Raw genomic sequence first — 26,169 nt, 5'->3', positions numbered from 1 at the left:
AGAATCAATAGACAACCATCCTATTCCACAGTTCACAGTCACCAGACTACATGGTACCATTTCTATTGCATTTCTGAAAGGCAGCCTTCTCTAACGATAACTTTGCTGTAGTTTAAAGTCATTTTCCTTCTCTTGGCATAGATTGAGGTTGTAATATTCAATCAAATGATATTCCGAGGGAAATTGTTCTGATTTTAAGCTTGATTTCAAATCACTGATCATACTTTATGAAGCTAGTATGACTTAATAACCGAGAAATCTTCAGAATGTCTTGGTTTCACTTTTTGCCTCAAATGATGCTAATTTATTCAATGCCAGGTGCTCCCCAACAGCCCACCCTCCACAGAAAGTATAATTCAAAATGATTCAGGTCTGATCAGTCACCTATCTCAGTATCTCTCAAGAACTCTCCTTGGGCTTTAAAATTACTTAAAATCAGTTGCTTCTATTTTTCTGTTTCTGTTCAGGTAGTGAGCAACTCTTTTGGTTATGAGAGCTTTTCTAAAACCGATTATAGAAGTTTAATAGACCTGATATTTAACACACAACAAAGCTTACCGAATTGATTTTTGTTGCTAAAATTATTGGGATTAACAATCTGTGACTTTTCTCACAAAGTGATTTTCACTAAGCAATTGAAACTTTTGAATTGTAAAAGGTTTTTCTTTTTCACAACTAATGCATTTGCATTCTCTTTTCTTTTCCTTGTCCCTATTCCTTCTCTCCTTTGATCTCCAGAGGGCAGAATCAGCCTGTTTTGAATATCACAAACAGGCAGGCTTTCATCACTGCTCAGAATCATGGCTATGCTCTGGACAACGCCCTCCCGGCTGGCTGGAAGCCACTTTTTGTGAATGTCAATGATCAAACAAATGAGGTAAGTGCTCTCAATAAGCCTGTTCAGTGGGTGATGAGAAATTCAGGTGTTAATCCTGTGGTGCATGCTCCTTTTCCCTATTTTCCTATTTTTGGTGTGCGAAAGAACTCTTCTAGACTATTCCCAGAACCGTCTCCTTTTTGAAAGTTATTTCTCTTTTATTTTCTCATCAGTTGACTCTGAAGATCCAGTATATGTGTTCTTACTCAACAGCATCTTACACACTCATAGTTTATGGGCAGTTGGTCCAAATCTGTTTGGGACCAGTCCAGGCTAGTCTTGGGCACTTCTGTAGCACTGCAGTAGCCTTGAGAAGACCCTTGGAGAAACAATTTAGAAACTGCTGATAATATGAGAATTTGGGTATATTTTGAACAGAGCCCAGAGGGGCCCCAAAAGCTGTGGATCAAATTTATAGGTTTTTTTTTAAATTATGGAATCATAGTTGGTTGAGTCTTCCTTGGTCCATTTTCTATTCTTATGGAAATGGTTTGGTATGTCAGTCCTTAAAAATCTCCAATCAGGTTATTTAATGGTGTTGGTATTTATCAGAATGTTATTAAGCACTCGGTTCAATTTTTAATTTGAACTTAATATTGTCTATTGAATAATACATTGCCACTCTTGACATTTGTTGTTACAGAAGGAATTTTTTTCCTGTTTCTTATTCCTTTAGGGGATTATGCATGAGAGCAAACCATTCTTTGCTGTGCAGTTCCACCCAGAGGTCAGCCCAGGGCCAACAGACACTGAGGTATGTCAGAAAGATGGGGCCTATTAATATACTTAAAATAAATCAGAGGTGTGTTTATGTGAAAATTCAAGAAACCAAAATAATCACCGTAGATAATTTTGGTGCCAGACATTCTCAAGAAGGGTGCTTTGGTAACACACATTTTGTATTAAAATTTCTCCATGAATATCATGGAGTCAATTTTAATCTTTTCTAAAATTTAAAGTGGGAAAGCCCTTAAGAAACCTGCAGCAACACTATGATGCTATTTTTATTTAAACCCATTATCATTCTAATATATTTAGTTCTGAAATTTACAATTGTTGTACTATGCAAATGAATTCCCTCTTGCTCACTCCTTCTCATAACTGAAATGAAATTTTAATCCCCCATCTGTGACTTCAAAAAAATCCCTATGGCAACTGGTTGTGTAGCCACTAAGGGAGAATAAACAGCAGCAGGAGAAAGAAGGCAGGCAGGGAGGAGGGCGAGAGAGAGGGCTGCATGCACATTCATGTGATCAGATGGCTTAGGAAAAGAACCATAAGGAATGCTTGCAGGAGCTTTGCTTCCAAGCTAAATATTTTTACTTTTTTATGTGAGCTCTTGGTTCAATGTTCAAGCACATCTTTACAAAAAAGAGCTCACAATGGCACTGAGGGAAATCTGGGAAGTGTCAGGTGACTCTTCTCTCTCACACCCAGGGGCCTCCAGTAGTGAGTAGGATGATAATTCTTTGTCAGCAGAAACCCTCAGAAAAGACATCCAGGTAAAATGAGGAGCAGAATAACAATTTCCCCTCTATAAAGTCCTCTCTCTCATCCCTGAATTGCCCTTTCAGACATTTATATTTTATTCTTGTTTTAATATTATGGAGAATATTGGTTCTTAATAGTCAAAATCAGTATGATATTAACCTACTCATAATGAAGCTCATAAATAATATTCAGCTACATATATCATGTAACACATGACAAGCAGTTTTTGAAATTTAAAATTTAAATTGTTAGCTTATGTTAGTACTTCAGATTAGAAACATTGCAATTATGATAGGCAATCAAATACACTATGATTTAATCCTTTTTTTGGTCCTGCCAAATAATTGTAAAATGAATATTTTTGTTGAAATTCGTTGTATCTATTAGTGTTAGTCAGCTTTGCTGGGACCTAAATACCTGACAAGAACAACTTAGAGGAGGGAAACTTTATTTGGGACTCATGGTTTCAGAGGTGTCAGTTTATAGATGGCTAGTTCCATTGCTCTGGGCTCAAGGTGAGGCAGCACATCATGGTGGTAGAGGTTCAGGGGTGTGGTGGAAGAGCACCGCTCCATTTATAACAGCCAGGAAGCAGAGGAGAGGGGCCACAGGAAAGATATACCCTCTTAGCACATGCCCCCAGTTCTTCCTCAGTCACTCCTCACCTGAATACAGTTGTTCCCCCAGTAGTCCTTTCAAACTAGGATGAACTGTTAGGTTATGGCTCTCATAATCTAACCGTCTCACCTTGGAATATTCGTGCATTAATGAAGGAACTCTTAGGGGATACCTCACCAGGAACTCTTAGGGGACACCTCACCAAAACCATAACACTACTAAAACAATGAGAATTAAACTCATTGGTAAAGTTTAAGATTAATTTTTAGAGATTATTTTAGCGCTGACAGAAACTTAAAAAAGAAAATTCTCAGCTTTTTATTTTAGGGTACATAGTGATATAACTTTAATTTTTTTGGTCTAGTTAGGATTTAATTTAGAAGAAGAAAATGAATTACAGCTAAGAGGCTGAAAACTTGATATTCTCAGAAGGCATTATCTGAAATCTTTATGGTCTGTTGAAAACTTTATTTTCATAGGATTTGAAGGCAACAGTTAGAAGTGTTTATTTTATATAATTTTTATGGCAGTAGATAATTTGGTTATTGGCAAAAAAGCAAAAACAATGACAAAACCCCAAATATTGCATAGGAAAATCATTTATTGCTTATCTGAATTTCAACTTTAATAGAGCATCCTGTATTTTACTGGCAAGCATATATGTTTTGAAGTTTCTAACCAGTTGGTTATATTTCTTTTTAGTACCTATTTGATTCCTTTTTCTCACTGATAAAGAAGGGAAAAGGAACCACCATTACATCAGTTCTACCAAAGCCAGCACTAGTTGCATCTCGAATTGAGGTCTGTATGAATGGGCTTCTTTTGGTTTATGCATTTTGGATTTTCTCTATCATGTGATTTTTTAAAGCAAATGGTGGAAATGACATTAGTATTTATGAAAGATGACTGGTAACATTGTATTCACTTAGAATTTCACAAATAATTATTTGGTTTGCTCTTGATGATATTCATTGGAACTTTTCATGTTTAGATTTAAAATATATCTATTAAAATTTACTTCTATTTACTTCTTCAAATGTTATAACATTTTAAATAACATAATTTAATAATGAATAGTGTTAATTTAGTTTGTATTTTGATAAATTTTCTTTACCCAAACTATTATAGAACTATGTAAAGCCTGAGATACAGGTCAGACTACAGAAATCATTATAGTTAACACAACTCTTTTTTTTTCAACTATTAAATTATTGTTTAGTATCATAAACTGAATAATATAGTTTTACTTCTAGATAGCAACTGGATTAAGATTAGTAAGGCATAAGAATTATTTATTTGAATATATATTAATATGATAATTTTCTTTGTAGTTAAACTATACATCTCCTCCACATCATTATTATACAAAATTTAGAAGGATATACTTGTATTTTAAAAAATATGATATATGCATATATACATAGATGTGTATTTATGTATATTAATATATTTGTATAGATATTTTAGATATGTATATGTGTTCACAAAACCTCTTCCAATTTTTTTTTTTTTTTTGGTGGTCCTGGGAATTGAACCTAGGGCATTGTGCATGCGAGGCAAGCACTCTACCAACTGAGCTATATCCCCAGCCCCCAAATATTTTTTACTTAAGTGAAAAAAATATTTATGAACTTTGGGAAGTGCATTGAAATGAGAGATGTTTAAATTGTTAAACTTTTCCCTCATGTTTCATATATTTTTTGAAGCATCATATTTAAAACCATTACATAAAAGTAGATAATATGGCTTGTTTTTTTCACTCTTGAAAATGCCTTCTTTTCATAATTTAATAATAAAACTAATGTCCTTATCCTGTTGTTTATAGGTTTCCAAAGTCCTTATCCTAGGGTCTGGAGGTCTGTCCATTGGCCAGGCGGGTGAATTTGATTATTCAGGATCTCAAGCTGTAAAAGCCATGAAGGTGAGAGAACATGAGCTCTGCTAGAATTAATATGCTCTCTTTAATGAGTTTAATTAGTATTTTACAATTTAGATTTATGACACTACCTCTTTTCAAAGTGGCTATAATTATTTTCCTTAACTATACTTACTTACATGTCTATATTAAAAGACATTTGTTCATGAACAAAATTTTTAACTTTTTCAAATGTGCATACCTGTCAATTAAGGAGGTTAGATTGATTTCCAAAATTATGTTATTGCTTACTCATAGTGAAAGCATACAAAACTATGTTTATAGAAGCTGCTTATTTCTTTTGAGTCAGTGAATGTTGCAAATATATTTGTCTTTCATGTGAAAGAGGGAATATGGGCATCCTTTGTGCTTTAGGATACTTCAAATGCTCTGCAAGATGCTTCAGGCACCTTTATGGTAGACAATGGAATCTCTAGTTGGGAGAGCAAGGACAACAATGTATTTTGTTCAAGTATTAGAAAGTTTTACATGTCACCAGGGGACCCAATTTCCTCATCAGTGACTTGGAAAACTGGTTGGTATGACTGCATTTTCAAGTGAAAAAGAGCATTTGATATCCAAGTTGGGAAGCATATGTCCTTACTTCTTCACTTTCTTGAAATATTTTTAAACATGATTGTAGTAAAATACCTCTTTAGAGAAATTGTATTATATATCTGAGGAATTTCTACTGGAGAGCAAACTTGGCCCCTTTTTGGTGTTATTTCCCCACTTGGTCTGCATCTTGTGCTAATCAGGCAATGTGAGCTCTCCGTGACTTTGCCTCAGGCTTTGCAGTGTAGAGGTGTTCACCAGGGACCCGCCAGTGGAAAACAGCACAGAGATGTCAGCCGCAGAGGACAGGAGGCATGGAAAAGCAGTTGGCTAAAGTTTTTCTTGTTTTCTTTTCTTATTATTCTATAGTCATTGAGTTTCCTCTGATAGATGTCTGTTGAAGAGAGGTAGAACATAGCCCCAAATACCTTATTCTTCTTCCCATTTGTTTTCATTTCTTTATACTCTTCTCCACGCATGCATGGATGTATATGCACAGGCACATATTTTTTGTTAATATTTTTAGAAAGATGCCTTGCTTCATTGTATTATGATTTAATTTCTTATTAGATAGATAATCAGAGGATGTCCACTGGTTTAGATTGATTGTAATACAATCTGAGTGTGTTCAAGCTTTAGAAGACTTGTAAATGGTTTACAATTTTTATGCTATTTGGGAGTTTTATAAAAATTTAATAGCTTATAGTTTGGGTTTTTATGTATTTTATATCTATCTGTAGCTGAAGAATAGGAATTCTTAGTTATCATGTTATGATCATTTAGGAGGCTATTAGAGATAAATTTATAAACTAAAAACATTAAAATCTTATGGCACATGTATTATAACCCAAATTAGAAAAAAATTAGAAAAAGTGATATAAAATTAATTAAAAATATTTCAAAATTATTTGTTTTAAAATGAATGAATACTTATGTATGCATGAGATTTTTTTTATAATTTTATGAAAATAATCATATTCATTGTGTTAAGCACATTCAGAAAAATAATTAAATATACTTCTGTGTGTGTGGAACTTTTCTTTAGTAGAGAGACTTTTTGTAACTCCTGTTGATGATGTTTTCTCAGTCCAGATTCAATTATTTAAATTCCAACCCACATTCAAGACATATTTGCTTATCTATATGTATCATGCTAACCTTCTGTTACTAATAATGCTCTCATTCTGAACAATTTCTTAAAATCCTAAAGGGTGACTCATATTGAGACAAGGCATAGGACTTGAGTCATAATATTGGATTAGAGTCCTAGTATTGCCACTTTCCAGCCATGACCTTTGGTGGGCCATTTAACCTCATTGAATCTTAATTTCTTCATCTAAAAAGCAGAAATATCTCCCATGGTCTTTGTATAAAAATTAAATAAATTAATCAAAAGTATATTACATGCATCAAGGGACTATTTGAATTTAAAGTTGCAGAAAATATACTTAATATTTATTCAGATCCTCCCCTTAAGGTATGTATGTAGGGCTTTCAAGGATGATTTCTATACTTCTGAATATTTTGTTAACGTTTTAGAAGAATCTAAAATTGACATGCTAACTCATGAAATGATAAGAACCATCTGGCCATATTTCATAATAATTTGCTAACTGTTGCCCTCATCCAGATTTATAAACATATCATTCTTAGTAGCCTAAATGAAGAATTGTTTTGAAGGCCTCCATGTGTAAGAAATGGTTAGGCCTATAGATACTTTCTTCATGCATACACATGAGGGTGTGCACACATATGCATTCATGAACATAAACATGGTTTTTGTTTTTATGTTTTTTGCCCTATAGTTATTTTCATTTTATATAATATGTATGAACAGTTGTATAGTGTGCTTTGTTAAAGTACTATAGCAGGCGAAAAAAATCTAGAAAACAATGGGAACCAGCAAATGGCTCCTAGTGCTTCTAACAAGAGGAGAACACATTATCCTACATTTAAAAAGTATACTCAACATTGTTTTCAGACAGATAATAGAAGGAGAAGCAGCTTCATTGTTGCCTCCAGTTCTATTTACTCATTTTAAAATTTTTGAACTATTTTATTCTTTTAAGGTCAGTTGAGCCATAAAGCTCAATAGTATTTGCAGACCTCTAACTTGTGGTAATCGTTGTGAAGAACTTTTTTTTTTAAAAAAAAATGGTTTTATTTTGTTGTTAAATAAACAAATGCTTGTCTTTGACCAAATGCTTGTCTTTCTTTTATTTCTGTTCACTTGTACTGTTACTGATTGCCACAACAAGCCCACAAAATAACCCCAAATCTTCTTTCCCCAATAACCCTTCATTTGAGGGTAGCATTGTCTTTGGACCATATATTCAAATACTTGATGGTTTTGTTTTAGGAAGAAAATGTCAAAACTGTCCTGATGAACCCCAACATCGCATCGGTGCAGACCAATGAGGTGGGCTTGAAGCAAGCAGATACTGTCTACTTTCTCCCCATCACCCCTCAGTTCGTCACAGAGGTCATCAAGGCAGAACGTCCTGATGGGTTAATTCTAGGCATGGGTGGCCAGACGGCTCTGAACTGCGGTGAGTTCTTTTAAGTTCAGCTGCAGAGTTTTGACCCTGATACCTACTTGTGACATATTTTGTTTGAACTCATCTAACAATTGTGCTCTGTGTACTCTGAAAACCTTTCCTCTTAATGCGTGACAAAGCAGTTAGGAAACAGCCACTGGGAAATGTGATATGACGAGTACTATTCATTTGTTTCACAAAACAGCTGAGCAATACAGAAAACTTTAGCTTTCATAGGTTTCCTGGGTTTCTTCCCTCCATCTTAGGATGTGTTTTTTCTCTGTTATCATGAAGCTGTAAGAAGTATTGTGAATGAACAATGAGTTTCAACATGGAATAAGTGCTCTTCTGTACCTGTTCCTGAAACATCTGACTTTTACATATATGTTCATGGTGAGATAGATCAGCTCCTACCATTCTTCAGGCATCAGCTGAGTTTACTACTTAGTCTCTTTAGGGTGCTTCAAATCTTTGCAGCTAGATCATGAATGAAGATCTCTAATGACGTTGGGGTGAACAATTGGGAATATATTTGTATGTCAAACATAAAAGACTTATCCAAAATTAGATGGCAAAGTAAAAGAAATAAAAACAGTTTTGATGATATTTTCAACCTAGATAGAAACCCATGTTTGTGAGATTATTTAAGTAACAGAATCTCATTATCTAAATATACCTTTGAAGGAATGGGAATATACTGAAGTCTTAAGGCTTAGTGTACTTCTATGATTTGTGTTAATAAGGACACTAAAATTAATGTGAAGGGTAGTAGTGGCAAAAGCAATATCAGCATCAGAAATTTTATTTCAAACTTTTTCTCTAAGTGCAATTATATTGTGGACTGCAGTGACTGCTTGGGTTTAATTTTAAGATTTTGGAATTAATTTTAAGATTTCTTTTTAAGAATATTGTGTTCAGGTATCAGTTAAAGGAGACATAGAGTATGAGATTATAGAAACTAATCATAATTGGTTCTCCTGTAGGAGTGGAACTATTCAAGAGAGGTGTGCTCAAGGAATATGGAGTGAAAGTCCTCGGAACTTCGGTTGAATCCATTATGGCCACAGAAGACAGACAGCTATTCTCAGACAAGCTAAATGAGATTAATGAGAAAATTGCTCCAAGTTTTGCAGTGGAATCAGTAAGGAATCTTTCTGTCTGGGGAAACAGGCATTATTTATTTTGGATTGTAGGGAGAATGATTTGTCATGTGTAGTAATAACAGTTAAAGTTATTATACTTGCATGTATTTTCTTCCAGAAATGTATTAGTACTTCAGAGACATTGTATATTACTGGAAGCATTCAATGTTGAATATTAGGGATAGGTATAAATATTTTATTTTATGTAAAGAGAAATACAAGGCCAGAGATGAAGTGGTTTATCAGTGGTTGAGTGCCAAGGCATCTCAATCTCCTCAACTGAAACTAAGAACCATACAAACTGGCAATACTGAAGTGATTTTCCCTTCTTCCTGACATCAGTCATACATCATTTATTGCAAATGCCCTGAAAATGGGATTGGATTTAAAGTATTTTTTTTGAATGGAATAAAATTTTAGAATGAAATGTCTCTAGTCAGTAAGACTCATGACTGAGAAATTTGTATCTTAGATATTTAAAGAGGATGGTTTTGATTTTTCTATTACTCATTTTTTTATTGTATGCTATGCCTATCAATAGGGTTTTACCAGTTACCAGGAAATAATCAATTAGCTGTTCATCCGTTTTTGTCCTAAACTTTATTTTTTATTTTGGACACATGTTACATGAAGTGGAGGTGCTACAGGAAGTTTTAAATGTAACTTTCCAATGTAGAAATAGGCAAATTCTTAGGGATAAGGCAGGCACAACTGGGAAAACAAAAGTTGGGTATGTGTGTTTCAGAAAAGAATGCTACCAAGTACTGTCAATCAGGAATAATCCCAGGAAAGCTCTTCTGAACACTTTGGGAAGCTATTGCCATACATTTATTCTTCCATTGCCAGATATAATTATGTCCTTGCTTCCCCAGGATGAGAAACAGGCATATGGGAAAGGTGTAATTACATTCCCATTGGTAGTGTAATAATATTCCATGACAGAAAAATATAACCACCATATGTTGTATTCTGTAAGTTAAAAAAAATCCAAGCTTCTGGGACTACTCTCAGTCTGAACTTGAAAAATGAAAAATCTCTTTCTATACAGTGTTCTTAATGGCTTATTGTGGAGTAATACCAACTTAGCTTCAGCAGTAGAAAACCTTGTTTCATTTAAACACAAAATTTAAGATTTCAATAATTCAATATGTTTTCCCAGTTTCAAATGAATGATGATTATTTGGCCATAGTTTTATTTTTAGAGAACAAAATATGATTTATCAGAAAAAGTGAAGATTTTATATATATATGTGTGTGTGTGTGTGTGTGTGTGTGTGTGTAAAGAGAAACACAAGGCCAGAGATGAAGTGGTTTATCAGTGGTTGAGTGCCAAGGCATCTCAATCTCCTCAACTGAAACTAAGAACCATACAAACTGGCAATACTGAAATGATTTTCCCTTCTTCCTGACATCAGTAATACATCATTTATGTGCAAATGCCTTTAAAATAGGATTGGATTTAAAATATTTTAAAATATTTTTTTTGAATGGAATAAACATTTTAAAATGGAATGTGCGCACGCACACACGCACACACACACACATATGAAGTCTCCTAGAATTCTATAAATCCACTTAACATTTGCATTGCAACATATATTTTCAGAAGGAGATGAGGGAATAATAGAACCTTTCCATACTCATGCACCCCAGATCAATTTATTCACCTAAATTGCCAGGCTCTTGATGTGTTTCTTCTTCTTCTTTTTTTCGTGAGAGTGTGGTATCTTTTCAAGTTTGGTGTTCTTTTTCTTGTTTATAGATTGAGGATGCCCTGAAGGCAGCAGACACCATTGGCTACCCCGTGATGATTCGTTCTGCTTATGCATTGGGTGGCTTAGGCTCAGGCATCTGTCCCAATAAGGAGACCTTACTGGACCTTAGCACAAAGGTAGGTAATTTCATAGATGGCATTCTTACCAACCAAAAGAAGAAAAAGAAAAAAAAATCCCAAACAAAACCAAAACAAAAAATGAACTGGTTATTGATAGTCCCTTTTCACTGGAGAAAGTTATGCAATGAGAAATGACCCTTTTTAAAAAATTTCTAAATCACTATCATATGCTCTAAAAGTGTGGTTGAAAAGACCACACTCTGAGAGGGAACAGAAGTGCACATATTTATGCCGGGACACATTGAGAGTCCCTAAGGCTCTAGGTAAACCAACGGTCGCTCTGCCTAAAGATCTGTCTTTATTTTATAGTTTAAAGTCTTCAGTGATTGGAAATTAATCCAACTATATCTTAATCCAACTCATTAGTATTTGTAATACTAAAATATTTTTAGTGGTTAAGAAAAAAATCAAAATATAATGCCTCATTTTACCATGATTTTTTAAAATAATGTGACGTGAATTCACATATCCGGTAAGTGAAGCAAAGTTCTTTTCATAGTTTACCTAAAATTCAGATGACTAAACTCTATATACTGTAAATCTCTCAATTTAATAAATGAGCAGATTTTGTCACTTACTATACACACATAAAATCAAAATTGAGACTTAATCATTTATAATTTATTTTCTCTCAAAATCACTTCAATATATTGACAAACACTTTTTGAGTATTAAAGAAAATATCTTGAGAACTTAAGATATGCTCAAGAAACAAACCACAACAAAAGAAATCCAGAAATTAACACATGAAACATTGCTCCAGAATTCTGCCCATATTCTATTTCCACAGGACAGTGTCTGGCAATTCTGGGAGCTCAATAATTACTTTGAATGAATGAACACATGGCAGCCGAGAAGCTTGTGTGACTTACATGGCAGTGTGCAGGCGAGTCTGGCAGGATTATCGTGAGGATTATTTTAGGGAGTGCTTAGAGAATAGCTCTATAACAATTTATAGCTTAATCATTACTTTCTTTTGGTATTGAAGCAAAATGAGACCCTTGAATTAATTATTGATGGTATATGTTGAGTACAGATAAATAAAATTAAATATAATATTTAAATGACACTAATGACAGGCTTATAAATCTGTAACTTGGATTTAGTTTTTCTAATGTTACCAAAATTACCACCACCACAACAAAAAAGCTGGGTGTGGTGATGCATACCTGTAATCCTAGTAGCTCAGGAGGCTGAAGCAGGAGGATGGCAAGTTCGATGCTAGCCTTAGCAACTTTTCGAGGTTCTCAGCAACTGAGAAAGACTCTGTCTCGAAACAAAAGATAAAAAGGACTGGGGATGTGGCTCAGTGGTAAGGTGCCTGAGTTCAATCACTGATACCAAAAAAAAAAAAAAAAGAGGAAAACAATCATATAAATAGTTCTTGTTCTGAATCATATATTTAAAGCAAAAACATTTATGTGGATATATAAAAATTAATTTTCTATAGCCTATCAGATGTTCCAAATGTTCTTAATATTAGCAATCTCATCATTACTGTCAATAGTGGCAATACATACTTATTCTCTATCAAAATATATTTTTCACTTATGAAAAAACATTCTAAGTTTCAAAAATTTTTATGCAGAAGATAAGGCAATTTTGGAATGAGATAGTTTTCAATGATTTTCATTCTGCTAAAATAATCACTAGCTTGTTGAATGAGCTTCCTTGTTGAAAAGCTGACTTTTACCTTGAAATTAATTAATCATAACTTTACATCCTAAGTCACCTCCTTATATTTTTGAGGTTATACTTAGTACAACTAGGATCTTCATTAACACATTTAGGTCCCTAAGTTAACATTTTGTATAAAATCTGAGACTTAAAGAAAATAGAGGAAACAGGTGAAAATCATCTCAATTTTCTTTGTATCCAAATATCCATTCTACTTCATTAGAATGCAGAAAGCTTTCCTAAATTCATACCCTTTGTTTTCTATATTTCTTCTTTTCAAAGGCAACCCAAATGGCAAATTAATCATTATTAAATTGTTAACAATGGCTACAGAGTGGCCTGACCACTTTGAGAACCTCATCAAGGGTAGCTGTGAGGACAAACATCACATTTTCAGTAGCATGAGCTACATCCTGTAGCAATGACTGTTGTTAAAAAAAGAATAGGTTTGATATACACTATGAAAAATTTTAAATTGAGTTATTATGTTATTATACAACCTACTAATAATTTTGAAAAAAAATTCAAAGTACCTTCCCTTTCATGCCTTCCTAAATCATATATATTAGCAGAAAAAGGGACATTTCTCTCTTATATTATCAGTCACTATATGTCCTAAGGTCAGAGATTGCCTCTTTCATATTTTGGGTTCAATATTCTACCAACTGTGGGTACTCAGTAAATATGAAGTGATAATTATACTAATTCATTTCTGTCTAATCAGGCATGCATGATATACGACTCCAAGTATTTAAGCACTTAAGCAGTGATTAGCCATAATAATAGCTGCATATGATTCTTCTAATTCCCAAGTTTCTTATGCCATCTTGCCTAACTGTCTACAACCATCATCATCTCCTTTCTCCCCCTCATCAACATCAACTAACTTTTATTGTGTGTGTCACTGTACAAAGCATCCTCAGCTATTTTAGAGAAAGCCAGAATCTTTAGACTTATTTTTCCACATTTATTTGTACTTATCACATTTTCTGGTTTCACAGAAGCTTAGCTGCTGAAATAATTTCATTTCCCTCTGCCTGATTGCTCAATTATTTTCTCTTTTTCCTAAATTAGTTTGATTTAATGTCATATCAGCACTTTGAATGGCAAGCCTCAATAATGTAAATCAAGCACATTCACTGCAGGATGCTATTCCTGGTCTCACTGATTTTCTGACACACTATGCCGTCTGGAGTGTGGTGGAATATGGAGACTGTGTTTGAGACTTCAGGCCTGACCAGGATTTAGGTCAGAGCATTTTGCTAAAAATCCTTGTTAAGCCGGTGCCTTTCCTTACTCTTTGGTACTTGTGTCACCAATTTCCAGGCATTTGCTATGACCAACCAGATTCTGGTGGAAAGGTCAGTGACGGGTTGGAAAGAAATAGAGTATGAAGTGGTCCGAGATGCTGATGACAATTGTGTTACTGTCTGTAACATGGAAAATGTTGATGCCATGGGCGTTCATACAGGTAGGCAGAGAATCTTCAAGAATTATAGTAATGCTTTTAGCTCCTGACTTTGATGGCCCTAGCAGTCTTCATGAAGTTCTTTTCTTTTCTTTAAATTACTATTCCTAGCTGACAGACTAATGATGACACTTAACACATGTACGATCTTGTAGTATTGCAAATATTGTCACATTTAATTTGACCTTCATAAAATCCCTCTGAAGGAGGGCAGAAAAAACTATTCTGATTTCATTTGTGAACAGAACCAAATATAAGCAACGGACTGGAGGTAAAATCTATACAATTTAGTGTTGACAGGTAAAGAGAGAGGTTGATGAAGGTTTAAACCAGATTGAGGTGTTAGTCACCAAGTGATTGAGAAAATAGACTCAAGTAACAAAAATAGCTTTCTTAGCAAGCTAAACTAGTTAGACAAGAGGGCAAAGATGATGACTTAGATTTTAGAAATGCTAAATTTGAGATGTGGGTGGAACTTTTGAGAGGGGAGTTGAGAATGTGAAATGGAACTCAAGAGCACAGAAAGAAAAAAGCTGGTATAAGGTCATTGGAAGTCATTTGGTACAAAGGAAGTAAGTTGGAGACACAGTATTCAAGGGCATAGTTACAGAAAGAGGAGAGATAGAGTCAACTTTGAACTGTGGGAAACACTTAGATTTATGGGGAGGAGAAAAAGGATGAGTATTGGAAACAAAGGTGAGAAATGAAGAGTTAGGAAGAAATGAGGGTAGAATTTTATCTAATAAGCCAAGGTGAGTACTTAGTTTTATAAAAGAGCTTTGTATTTTGGCAGTGTCAAATGATGTACGAGGTCAATCATGAAGATTTAATTTGGGTTTTTAGATGTCCAAGAAGGCAATTTCAATGCAAAGTTAGTTTTGAGAACCATATGGTAAGAAATTATATCATAATGAGGGATAAGGAGAATTGGCAAACTTTCAAGAAGTTTGGCCATATAAAGAATGAGACGAGTCTGTGTGTCTGGTTGATATTGGGAGATGGGCTTGCTGAAGCAGAGGACCTCTGAGCATATTTGTAGGCAGAAGGAATGGAGACCAAGGACGGTGAGATGGAAGACACAAGGGCTATGATTGGAGAGCAATGAGAATGAAAAGGGATGACATACAAAAGATAGATGGATGAGCCAGTGGATAAAAGAGAGGTAATATTCTATAGAAAGAAGAACTTGAGAGACAATTTGAGATGAATGAAGAGAAGGTAAGTTGAAAAAGCTAATGTCAATCCAATAAGTAGATGATTAAAGCTTTAATAGCTAGATGAGCTTGGGCAAGGTTAGTAGGGTCTCGGAGTAATGTATCGGAGTGCTGGGGTTTAGCTCAGAGTATAGTACTTGCCTAACATGTGCAAGGCCCTGGGTTTGATCCCCAGTATCTCAAGAAAAAAATAGAGGAATATGTCAGAATAATATGGACAAAACAAGAATCAGAAGGAATACCTGATCTTTCTCTCTCTAACACACACACACACACACACACACACACACAAACACACAAACACACGATAATTATTTTCCCAACAAATCCCAGGGTTGTTCTGTGTCTTTCATCATTTAAGTGGCTTGCTAAGTCTCTGAAGTTGGCTATTAAAATATAACACCAGATAATGCGTGCTGCTTGGGTTTACAGGTGATTCTGTTGTTGTGGCCCCTGCCCAGACACTCTCCAATGCAGAGTTTCAGATGCTGAGGCGTACTTCAATCAATGTTGTTCGCCACTTGGGCATTGTGGGTGAATGCAACATTCAGTTTGCCCTTCATCCTACCTCAATGGAATACTGCATCATCGAAGTGAATGCCAGACTGTCCCGGAGCTCTGCCCTGGCCTCAAAGGCCACTGGGTAAGATCAGAATGATTGACCATGCCTCTTGCAGATTCTTTGGAAATGGAAAAATGGACTCCTAGTGGAAGACTGTGAGGCATTTATAAATATCCCTCCTTTCTGTGTGCTAGCTCCAAGTCATTTATGGAACCCTAAAGACATGGTTATTAATGAGCTTGCTGCCAGATTGAAGCAAACAGTATTGCTAGCTGGCTTTGTTTGCTGGCTAATCATAAACTAATCAAATCTGGGTGGTCAAAACAGGCTGTGAAAAATCTGCTTCTTAATTGCACTTTGCAGATGTTGTTGCAAAGTGCACACTGATCCTTAATTTTAGCGTCCAACTGGATTCTTTAGGAATATAGCCCTATAGCAAGTATTAAAAAAATATAAAAATTATAGTTTGCTCAACTCAAGCCTTTGATACATATTGTTTTGATTTTAGCAATGTTGAACATGATAAAAGCATACAATGCTATCTATTATTTAATGATAAATGAATGAATTAAAAAAAAATCTCCTCGAGACTTGAAAATGTAGGATTTTTCCACAGGTAAATGTTGCAACCAAAAAATAAATTTGCTTCTGTTTAACAACTGCTAACAAGCATAATTGGGAGGTGAAGCTAATTAAAACCTTTTGTTTCTATTAATATCTTTAGCATCTGGCATTTTAATTATGTGGAACTTAAATGAACAAAAATATTTACTTCTATAAATTTTTATGTAGCTACACAGTGCTACATGGTGTAATACAAGCCAAGTATACAAGCCAAGGAGTCACAAGACCTGTGTTTCCATTGGGTCCTTCCATTGACTATTTGACTTTGGGCACAATAATTGTCTCATCTGTTAGATGGGTTGTTTGTAATAAAGAACTCATATTAAATTCTATAGTTCATGAATTATATTCTCAAATAAAAATAACCAAAAACTGACATTACAGATGAAGATAGTTGAGTTCCCAGAGGCAGAGCTAGGATCCAAACTTGCAATTCCTCCATTTTCCTTACCATTAGAGTTCTTATTAGTACCAGCTAACTATACTGTCTTCCTACCTACAGATAAGTATGATACTGTTTTCAAAATGACATTTGCAGATTCTCATCTGAGTGGAGGTTAAACACAAGTGGAAGTCAAACCTTATTTATCAAGGAAGCTATTGATTTAGGGTTGAAGAGGTGAAGGCTGGGAGCTGTAGAAGTGCCTGCAAGGCATAGAAAGTGGATTCTGCAGCGCCTCTGTACTTTATCATGACTTACATTATTTTAAATAATGGTTATTAAATATTTATGCAGAGCATAGAATCAGGAGAGCCTTATGCACTAAAGTGGAATAATACCAGAATTTTAAAGAAAGATCAATTAATATTTGGGGCTGTTTTCAATACTTATGGCTCAAAAGAAAAAGAAAAAAACCTCAAAAAATTTTTCTCTCTCTTTTTAGCTATCCATTGGCATTCATTGCAGCAAAGATTGCCCTAGGAATCCCACTTCCAGAAATTAAGAATGTCGTATCAGGGAAGACGTCAGCCTGCTTTGAACCCAGTCTAGATTACATGGTTACCAAGATTCCTCGCTGGGATCTTGACCGTTTCCATGGAACATCTAGCCGAATTGGTAGCTCTATGAAAAGTGTAGGAGAGGTGAGTTCTTGGTGTTCTTCTCTATTTTGTATTTGTTCTCAGAGATTTTGTTAAATCCTTAACACCATTGAAAGTCCTAAGGTTATCTGGAGATTGGGTTTTTGATTGGAGAACACACAGTAATTTTGTTCTGTCTTTAGTGTTGAGCATCTCTCTCTTTGATCTTAGTATGAAACATTTGTTACATGTTCATTTTGCTGGATTAAGGGGCAAACCATGCCTTTGGGTATATAATACATACACATGCATGTTCATATAAATAAAACAGAGTTACAATATGTTTTATAACCAAATCAAGAAAGTTAAATGACATATAAGACAACAAAGAGCACTGATAAGATCTCTGAGCTGAGGTTAAGAATTTGATTTTAGTCCAGTCTTATGAATTGGTATTTTTATCTCCTTGGACCTCAACTTTACGCATCTATAAAGCAGAGGGTAGGACCAAATGATGTCTCAAGGACCTCCCAGATCAAACATTATAAATGGAGAGGAGCATAGTGAAATATTAAGGTTCCTTTCATTACATGGAAAAGTTCTAACCTTTTAGTATCTTTAGAAAAATTTTCATGATGTTCTGTGTTAGACTACTAGAAATTGAAGTTAGTGTTTGATTATTCTGTCATCAAAGATGCAGTGCTCTTCTGTGTGAAAGGAAGGAAAGGAATTCAGATGCTTGCTTCTGAGATTTACTCCCTTGCCTCCCCCAACTAAGGCCTTCTCTCTTTTGCATGGAGGAGGTTTGGCATAGTGGATAAAGCAGGAACCTTAAAACCAAATCTACTGGGTGGAGCTCTTGAAGCTGTCACTTAGTAGCTAGAGACTCTCAGGCAAGACTCTGAGGCTCAGGATCATATCCATGAAATGGAGATGACAATACCTAAGGTGTAGGGTTCTTTTAAGGTTTGGGATTAGTATGTGTAAAGTATTTAGCGATGTCTTTTAAGGTAGAGTTATACTAAAGCCCCCAAATGTAATCCATCCTTGATATCATCATTAAATTATATTTATAAATGTTATATAGGAGGAGAGTTTTTGAATAACCATATGCTTCAATTTTTATCTTTCTGTCTGTCTTACTTTATGTCTATCTCATCTATTGTGCAATGTGGAAATACAATCTATGTCTAGGTATCTAAGCTGGTTTGAGTGTGAAACAATGATTATTTATGATATATACTTCCATATAGGAATTCATTGTTACATAACACAAAGTGTAGCCTCAACTCAGAAAAGCCATTCAGAAATACATGCCACTAATCACAAGAAATAAAGTTTACGTCTATCACCAATTTAGGGAAAGGAAAAAAAAGGCATTTTATTGGTCTATGATATTCATACATAAAAACAGAATTATTGCTATTTTGGTTTCCTTAATTTTCAAGGTATTAATGGAAGATTTTGAGATAATGAAAGATAAGGAACAACTTGACCTTTTAAATTAAAATATCTTACTAGTTGTAAAACACCACGTGGTGGTTTTCATACCTCCACATTAATTTTAAATCTTATTTTTCCTATCATGCTTCTCAAAGCCCGATAGAATTAGAATTCCAGTTTTATGAAAACACTGCATTGGTGGTGTTTCAGTCAAACAAACAACTGTTATTTAGTTTACACTTCATGGGAAATGCTCTTTTTCATAAATGTTCACAGTAAAATTTGCAGGCCAAAGAATTTGAGTGAATTTTGTAATGTTTTCATTTGGGACTTATTATCTGAGGAAGTTTTGTTGCCAGTGAATATTTAACACCTCACATTTAGTTCAATTCCAGTTAGCAAACATTTCCTGAATTCTTACCACAAGCAAGACACTGACAGGATACAACAGTGAATAAACTGAAGATAATTGTGATACATTATCTTCAGTTGGAAAGCTCAGAATTTATAAACAGAAACAAATATGATATGAATTAATCTGTCATAAAAGTAAAAATAGTATGTACATACAGGTGCTGTGAGAACGTAGGAGAACAATGTCAAGGAAGGCCATGATAATTATTTTACTGAAAAATGGTGAAATTTTTACTTAATAAAAATAAATTTTAATAATATAAAGTATTAAGAAGCACAAAATTTGAGCAATAGGTTAAAGTTATACATGCCTTTATTATATAGGTATGCTTTCTTGTTGAATGAATTATGTACACCATTTTGTACAAATTAGAATATGAATAATAAATATATAGAGAGAATTATTTGTAGGACTAGCTTATTTAGGGCTAAATTTTAACTGGATAATACTTCAAATTTTATTAAATACCTTAAAAATATTTTCTTGGTTTTATGCTTCCATGCCTGGGCTATACAGAGTATAAATATATTGTCTAATTTTTAAAGGTATCATTATGAGTTGCTAATTTGATATCTGAATTGAACCAACACTTTTTTTTTATCCATGCTATCATGAATCTTCCCTTATTTCTAATTAAATTTTGAAACAGTGGGAAAAGTTTATCTGTTTTGCTTTAGTGTATTTTGAGTATGTATCTTGTCACACAATTGATTTGATGATTCATAAGCTGACATTAATGGGAATTCAAATCTATTTGAGGACTCATGGAAATTTACTGAAGGCAGCATTATGACTTTTATTATTTTAAATTGAAGTCCAAAAATGCATAGCAATCTATTATTCCATGGAAAGTATCAAAAACAGTGTTTATTCAATGAAAATTACTGGGTAGGTTGCAAGGTGTAACTTGTAACTTGTTCAAACTTAATCACCACATGTTTTTTCTAATTGATTAGTGTACTATTAGTTGTAAATATTGTGGAAAGACACATTGAATTTGTCATGGAGAATTTAGGCTCCATCTATATTTAAAATCATAATCTATTAGTATTTGTTATGATTCTCAAGGTTCTGTTAATATTAATACTTTTAAGAAAGCCAACCCATCATGAATGCTAACACTCATTTAAAAATAGTTCTGTTTTTGCTTTAATACGTCTGTTTTCTCTTTATTTGCTTTCTATCAGAAAGGACATTGGCATAAAAGCAAGAACTTATTGAGGAAGGGTCTGTATACTCTGGCCACTTATTCTTTATTTTAAGGTCTGTTGGTTCAAAGCAGGTACAGGTGAACACAGCTAAATTCTCTGACAGAAGACTGACCTAATGTTAAAGACTCATTACACCTAAACCGTGGAGAAAGGGGAAGAGGAACTAAAAAAAATGCCTCCAAATTTGAGCAGTGTTCTCACTTATTTTTCATTCTTAAGCCTCTTGGGAAAAATATTCTGCACCCATATCTGTAACGAATTAAAAAATAGTTGTTCTTTTCTTCATTATGATATCTCATATGTGCATTACAGGTCATGGCTATTGGTCGCACCTTTGAGGAGAGTTTCCAGAAGGCTTTACGAATGTGCCACCCATCAGTAGATGGCTTCACTTCTCGTCTTCCAATGAACAAAGAGTGGCCATCGAACCTGGATCTCAAACGAGAGCTGGCAGAACCATCCAGCACTCGCATCTATGCCATTGCCAAGGTGATATGTTAGGAGGGGTCCAGAGCTATTTTATTTTAGAATATGGTCAGGAATTCATGGATTTGGGGAAAAATTTTACTTGTCTTTAATAGAGACTTCTGAAGAAGACTGGAGTCCTACATGGATTTCATGAAATACTCTGTAATTAATGAAAAATAATGCTTTGTTAATTTGACTTTAAGCTTGGACTTAAGGGCACATTGCAGTTTTAAAGGATTATCACATAGATAAAATGTCCCTTCCTTTTAGTATATATAGTAGCTATGCTCTTAAGTAGATTTGACAATATTGACTTGTCCTTTCCTATCACCTTCATTACTTATTCCTTGAAAATGTGTAAAACTGTATTTTAGAAAGGAAGATGTATACAAGGCTATCATTGAGTATTTGCTACCTGAGACCCTAGAATAATCCTAATTATTTGCTTTTTTTCTGTGTTTAAACAACAACAACTACAACAACTGACTATGAAAAAATCTCCATGATTATAGACTTCTCCATGTAATTATTTTATTGGTGTTACTTTTAGAACAAAAGAGCCCCACATTTCTCACTTCCATCCTCTAGTTCCTTTTTATGCAAATTAAATGCCATATTAATCTCCTTTCATATTTACTGTGCTTAGATTTTTGGAGTTTCAGCTCATCTGATTTTATAAAAGGTGACTTGGGCAGCTGGAATCTGTCTGGTCAGAAATCCCTGAATGGCTTTTTGACATTTAAAGAAGCACAGGCATTAATCCTTTAACAGTATCAAACCATACTCCCGTCTCCAAAGCTCTGCTGACCATTTTATGTGTGTGTGTGCATGTGGGATTAGTTGATGAAAATATGAATTTTACCTTTAAAGAGGAAGTCCGACTTTATGATAATTTGCCTTTGTAGCAACAGAAAAGTGCTGTTTATGATTTTTGAACTCACTTCATGAGTATATCCATATGTTGAGAGTCCTGGAGGGGAAGGGAAGAAGAGGAAGGGATGCTTCCTTCATTGCGTTTAATATGTGTTCTCCTCGATCTTATGGTTTTTACACACAGAATATTTAAGTACTATTGAAATTCTGAGAGATACTATTATCTTTTGATGAGCACTTTTCAGTGTTAGGGGTTCAAAATTAGCATTTTTCTGGGGTGCTGGTAGAAGAGATTATTCTAAAAAGCCGTCTCACCTTCATTTATTGTTCCTATTTTCATCTTTTATATAAAAATAAATCTGTGACATTCTTGTATGTGAGGGTGTATGCATGTGTGTGTGTGTGTGTGTGTATTTTTTTTTTTTTTACTCAGGCAAAGGATAGTAAATGGATTTTTCCTTTAAGTCTAGCAATCATGTTTCTGCCACTATGAGGCAGATGAAAAAGGGAAGCATTTCCAAGTTCCCAGACAGGCTGTAAAACTCAAGCAAATCTCTCATTCTTTTCTAACAGACTTATAAAGGATGAGAATTCAGGGCAAATGTGTGGAGTTTCGTTCCTGTACAGAGTACCCTATGTACAAGCAAGAAGTGCAGTGTCTAAGATATAAATTATTGTCTGCCAGAGTGCCAGGAGAAGGAACTGGTTTCTGTTTGTGAGAGGTCATCATTACTGTTCATTTCCACAGCAACCAGGAACTTGGTGATTTTGACAAAGAGTGTGAGGTTTGTGGAGAGCTGAAGGGGGAAAAAGAATGAAGGAAGTGTGTAAATCTTCGCTTGCTTTCATGATTTTAGAAAAGGGCAACTTGCTCTGAGGTCTGATTTTTGCAGAGTCTTATTTCAGGATGACTGGATCATCACCTCTTTTGATTTTGGGAGAATTCAGGGCATCATTTTTTTTTTTTTTTTTTTTTACTTTTAGAACAGTAAAGCAACCTCGAATGTGTCTGGGGTCAATATGAACTTCATTCAGCAGCATAACATGGCAAAACTGCTGTGTGTGAAGTCCCAAGACTGATGGGATTTTACTTTCTGTTGGAAACTGTGGATGTGACTGGAAGGTGTTCTTTCTCACAGTAAAATGACCGTGAGAACAGGATTCCAGGTCCTCCTGCAGTGTTCAGGATTGGATGACAATCTCATGATCTGTCAAAAAGCATAAGGATCTTAAGGCTCTACCCTCCTGATAATGGTGTTGATCATTCATTCAATCACTTGGAAAATAGGACAGATTGTAGTCCTGGGAACTCTGACTATAGTTTCAGGAAAAGTTAAGTAAAAGTGACATAAATGAACTTAGGAAATGAACATGACTTTGAGTGTTCCCCTTAGATGTCATACTCTGGTCAATAGAATTGTGAGTCATGATATATTTCACCACTTAGAATCATGGTCTCTGATACTAGAAATAAGTAGGTCTAAGGAAACTAAACTTCCTTGGTTGAATATAATAGCAACATTACTATATGTAGTAGTTACATATAGTTCCTAGTGAGGTTTAAAAATATACAATATGATTCTAAAATAAGTGGTTTTGAAGTATTACAAGGTTATTATTTTTCATTGGGTATATTTGGTGTGTATACATATGCACATATATATCTTTACATGCACAAAATAACAATAGACAGCTTTTGCATATAAAAGTTTTGGTTTTAAGAGTTTATCTCTTCTTTCAGATGCATTTTCTACTCTGCTTAATTACACAGTTCTAATTTTCCTTTTGAGAAATTGCTAAAGAGAACTTGAGAAAAAGGTTGTGCTGCCTATAGAACCTAAGTTGTTACTACATTGTTCTAAAAAAAGTGTTAGGATTTTGTAAAATGCTTGTCTTAGCACAAAAGTCATAGTAACTGATTCAGAATAATTTTCTGTTAGAAGTCTTCTGCAAAGCAATGTTCTAGAGAAATAATGTCAAGTCAGATCCAACCCATGGATTCTCACTGATTCTTGCATATTTGTGTGAATCTAGAACGGGGGCTTAAAAATATGCGATTTGCTGGAATATAACTATCGTAAACACAAGCAAAACAATCATTATATCAATTCCAGATTTTCTTACCAATTTGATTTAACTATAGTTTCAAGAGATTCTATTAATTCCAAAGAGTTGTACCAAACTTGGAACATACATAATGGGTAACCCATTTGAATTAAGAGGATATGGAGCCAGAATTTGTTAGGGTGACTGCCCTAAGCACACACCACTGTAACAGCTCAAGGCAGGCATCTGCTCTGTCTGCTTTCCATACATGTAGTTGGCAGCATCTTTAGGTTTATTGGAAGGAATGTCAATGAGGTCAGTTTCATGCTTCATATCTAGGTGGTTAGCCTCCGGCTCTCTAAACAACACAGACAGGAATGGTTTGCTCTCTGTTTCCAGCCAAATAAGACATTTATAAATGTTTGCCAAAGAAAGTGTCTCTTCTCCCTCTGGCAGGCCTTGGAAGACAACATGTCCCTTGATGAGATAGAGAAGCTCACATTCATTGATAAGTGGTTTTTGTACAAGATGCGTGACATTTTAAACATGCAAAAGACACTGAAAGGGCTCAACAGGTAAGCCAGTCTTGCTCTGATTCCCTCCACAGGGCTTTTGTACATTTTCCGAATAGTCTTCTTACTCTTAAGCATTTGGCCAAAATTCTGCTTCAATGAGGTAAGTAGTACTGACATTGGAAAATAATAGCCATAGCCAGAAGATAAGTAGGAAATTTTCAGATATTATTTTTTGAAAGATTTCTGTTAATATTTTTAGTCATTTTCTACCTCCACTCTTGTTAGCACATATAGTGATGATTTTATTAGGTTCTTTAAATTTACAAAAATCAGTTACATGTATGAATGTGTTATTTATTTATTTATTAATATAAAATGTTTCATGAATTTGTGTGCCATCCTTGTGCAGGGGCCATGCTAATCTTCTCTGTATCGTTCCAATTTTAGTATATATGCTGCCAAAGTGAGTACTGAATGTGTTATTTAATTACCAAACCTTATGCAGATTTAAATTTTATTAATCAGCAATTAAATGAATATTATTCCTACTTTTTATAAATTCTTTCAAGATATGAAGCCTACATTTCCTTTTTAAAATAGTTTTTAAAACTATGATGAACCTTTATTTTATTCATTTATTCATATGTGGTGCTGAGAATTGAACCAGTGCCTCACACATGCTAGACAAGTGAGCTAACACTGAGCTACTTTTACTTTTTGATATCAAACCCAGCCCCTACTTTTACTTTTTGATATCAACTTATGCATTTGCTATATATTGATGCGAAAATGCCTTCATCTCGTATCCTACTGATGTTTTTAACTGTGGAATGTCTAGTTCAGCATACAAATAAGCCACATGCAAGTTTCTGTTGATAGACTCCTTACCTCTTCCTCATTTACATTTTTATCTCCTTCATAGCCAATTATTTTAAAATTTTATTTCATGTTGAGAATATTCTAATAATGTCAGTACTTTAAAATCTAAATTTTTTCATGGGAAGACTGCTTGCTGGGGCATCTCAAGCTTATGACATCTTGGATATGTTTCAAACATTTATCTTTGATAAGAGGAGCATTCATTTCCAAATTAAGAACAGACAGTATGGTCTTCTTTAGTTTCTCCCCTCTAAGAGGTCTCTGAGATAATCTCTTTTTGAAAAGAACCAGTTTAGGGATATGTTTAGAGAAGGAAAAATTTTTTTTGCATTTGAATTTTTCTCAAATGATTTATGAAAATGTAGAAAGTTTAATTAGTTACAATGTTGTTGAGGACAGTGGAAGTTCTGATAGCTTGGGTGACTCATCTATTTAGCAACTACAAAAATAGTTGGGTTGCTGTATTGGCTTCATTGAGATGTACACTATCTGAGAAATAAAAGCACCTGCTTTTACTTTTAAGCGAAATTAGGTATTTCTTTATTCCACAATTTCCCATGTCAAATGCTTGATTTTGAACATTGGGGATTCCTATCTGACAGAGATGAAACTAACTATAGTTGCCTGTAAATCATCCTTTCTAGAGATCACATAAAATAAGCAGTATATAGCAAATAAGTTAGGAATTGAGCCTATACATTCATCTTAGAATTTTGCTGACTTAA

At 34.4% G+C, this 26,169-nt stretch overlaps 1 protein-coding gene and 1 non-coding gene across 2 annotated transcripts in view; one reads left to right on the top strand and one right to left on the bottom strand.

Annotated features, from left to right (window-relative positions):
• Cps1 (carbamoyl-phosphate synthase 1) overlaps positions 1 to 26,169 on the top strand; it is a 113,612-nt gene that overhangs the window by 29,674 nt on the left and 57,769 nt on the right. The window contains exons 10-21 of the mRNA XM_027941798.2: positions 739 to 877; positions 1,554 to 1,631; positions 3,689 to 3,787; positions 4,812 to 4,907; positions 7,816 to 8,005; positions 8,977 to 9,134; positions 10,898 to 11,026; positions 14,033 to 14,177; positions 15,821 to 16,031; positions 17,459 to 17,657; positions 20,976 to 21,152; positions 24,507 to 24,625. Coding sequence (XP_027797599.1) covers positions 739 to 877; positions 1,554 to 1,631; positions 3,689 to 3,787; positions 4,812 to 4,907; positions 7,816 to 8,005; positions 8,977 to 9,134; positions 10,898 to 11,026; positions 14,033 to 14,177; positions 15,821 to 16,031; positions 17,459 to 17,657; positions 20,976 to 21,152; positions 24,507 to 24,625 — 1,740 coding nt within the window. The remainder of the gene's footprint in view (positions 1 to 738; positions 878 to 1,553; positions 1,632 to 3,688; positions 3,788 to 4,811; positions 4,908 to 7,815; positions 8,006 to 8,976; positions 9,135 to 10,897; positions 11,027 to 14,032; positions 14,178 to 15,820; positions 16,032 to 17,458; positions 17,658 to 20,975; positions 21,153 to 24,506; positions 24,626 to 26,169) is intronic.
• On the bottom strand, positions 24,930 to 25,036 carry LOC114098002 (U6 spliceosomal RNA). Its single transcript, XR_003583664.1, has one exon. It is a non-coding gene; the product is annotated as a U6 spliceosomal RNA (small nuclear RNA).

This window comes from Marmota flaviventris, chromosome 11 (assembly GCF_047511675.1).
Source record: "Marmota flaviventris isolate mMarFla1 chromosome 11, mMarFla1.hap1, whole genome shotgun sequence".
Taxonomy (NCBI): Eukaryota; Metazoa; Chordata; class Mammalia; order Rodentia; family Sciuridae; genus Marmota; species Marmota flaviventris.
This window is presented reverse-complemented; position numbering and strand designations above follow the sequence as displayed.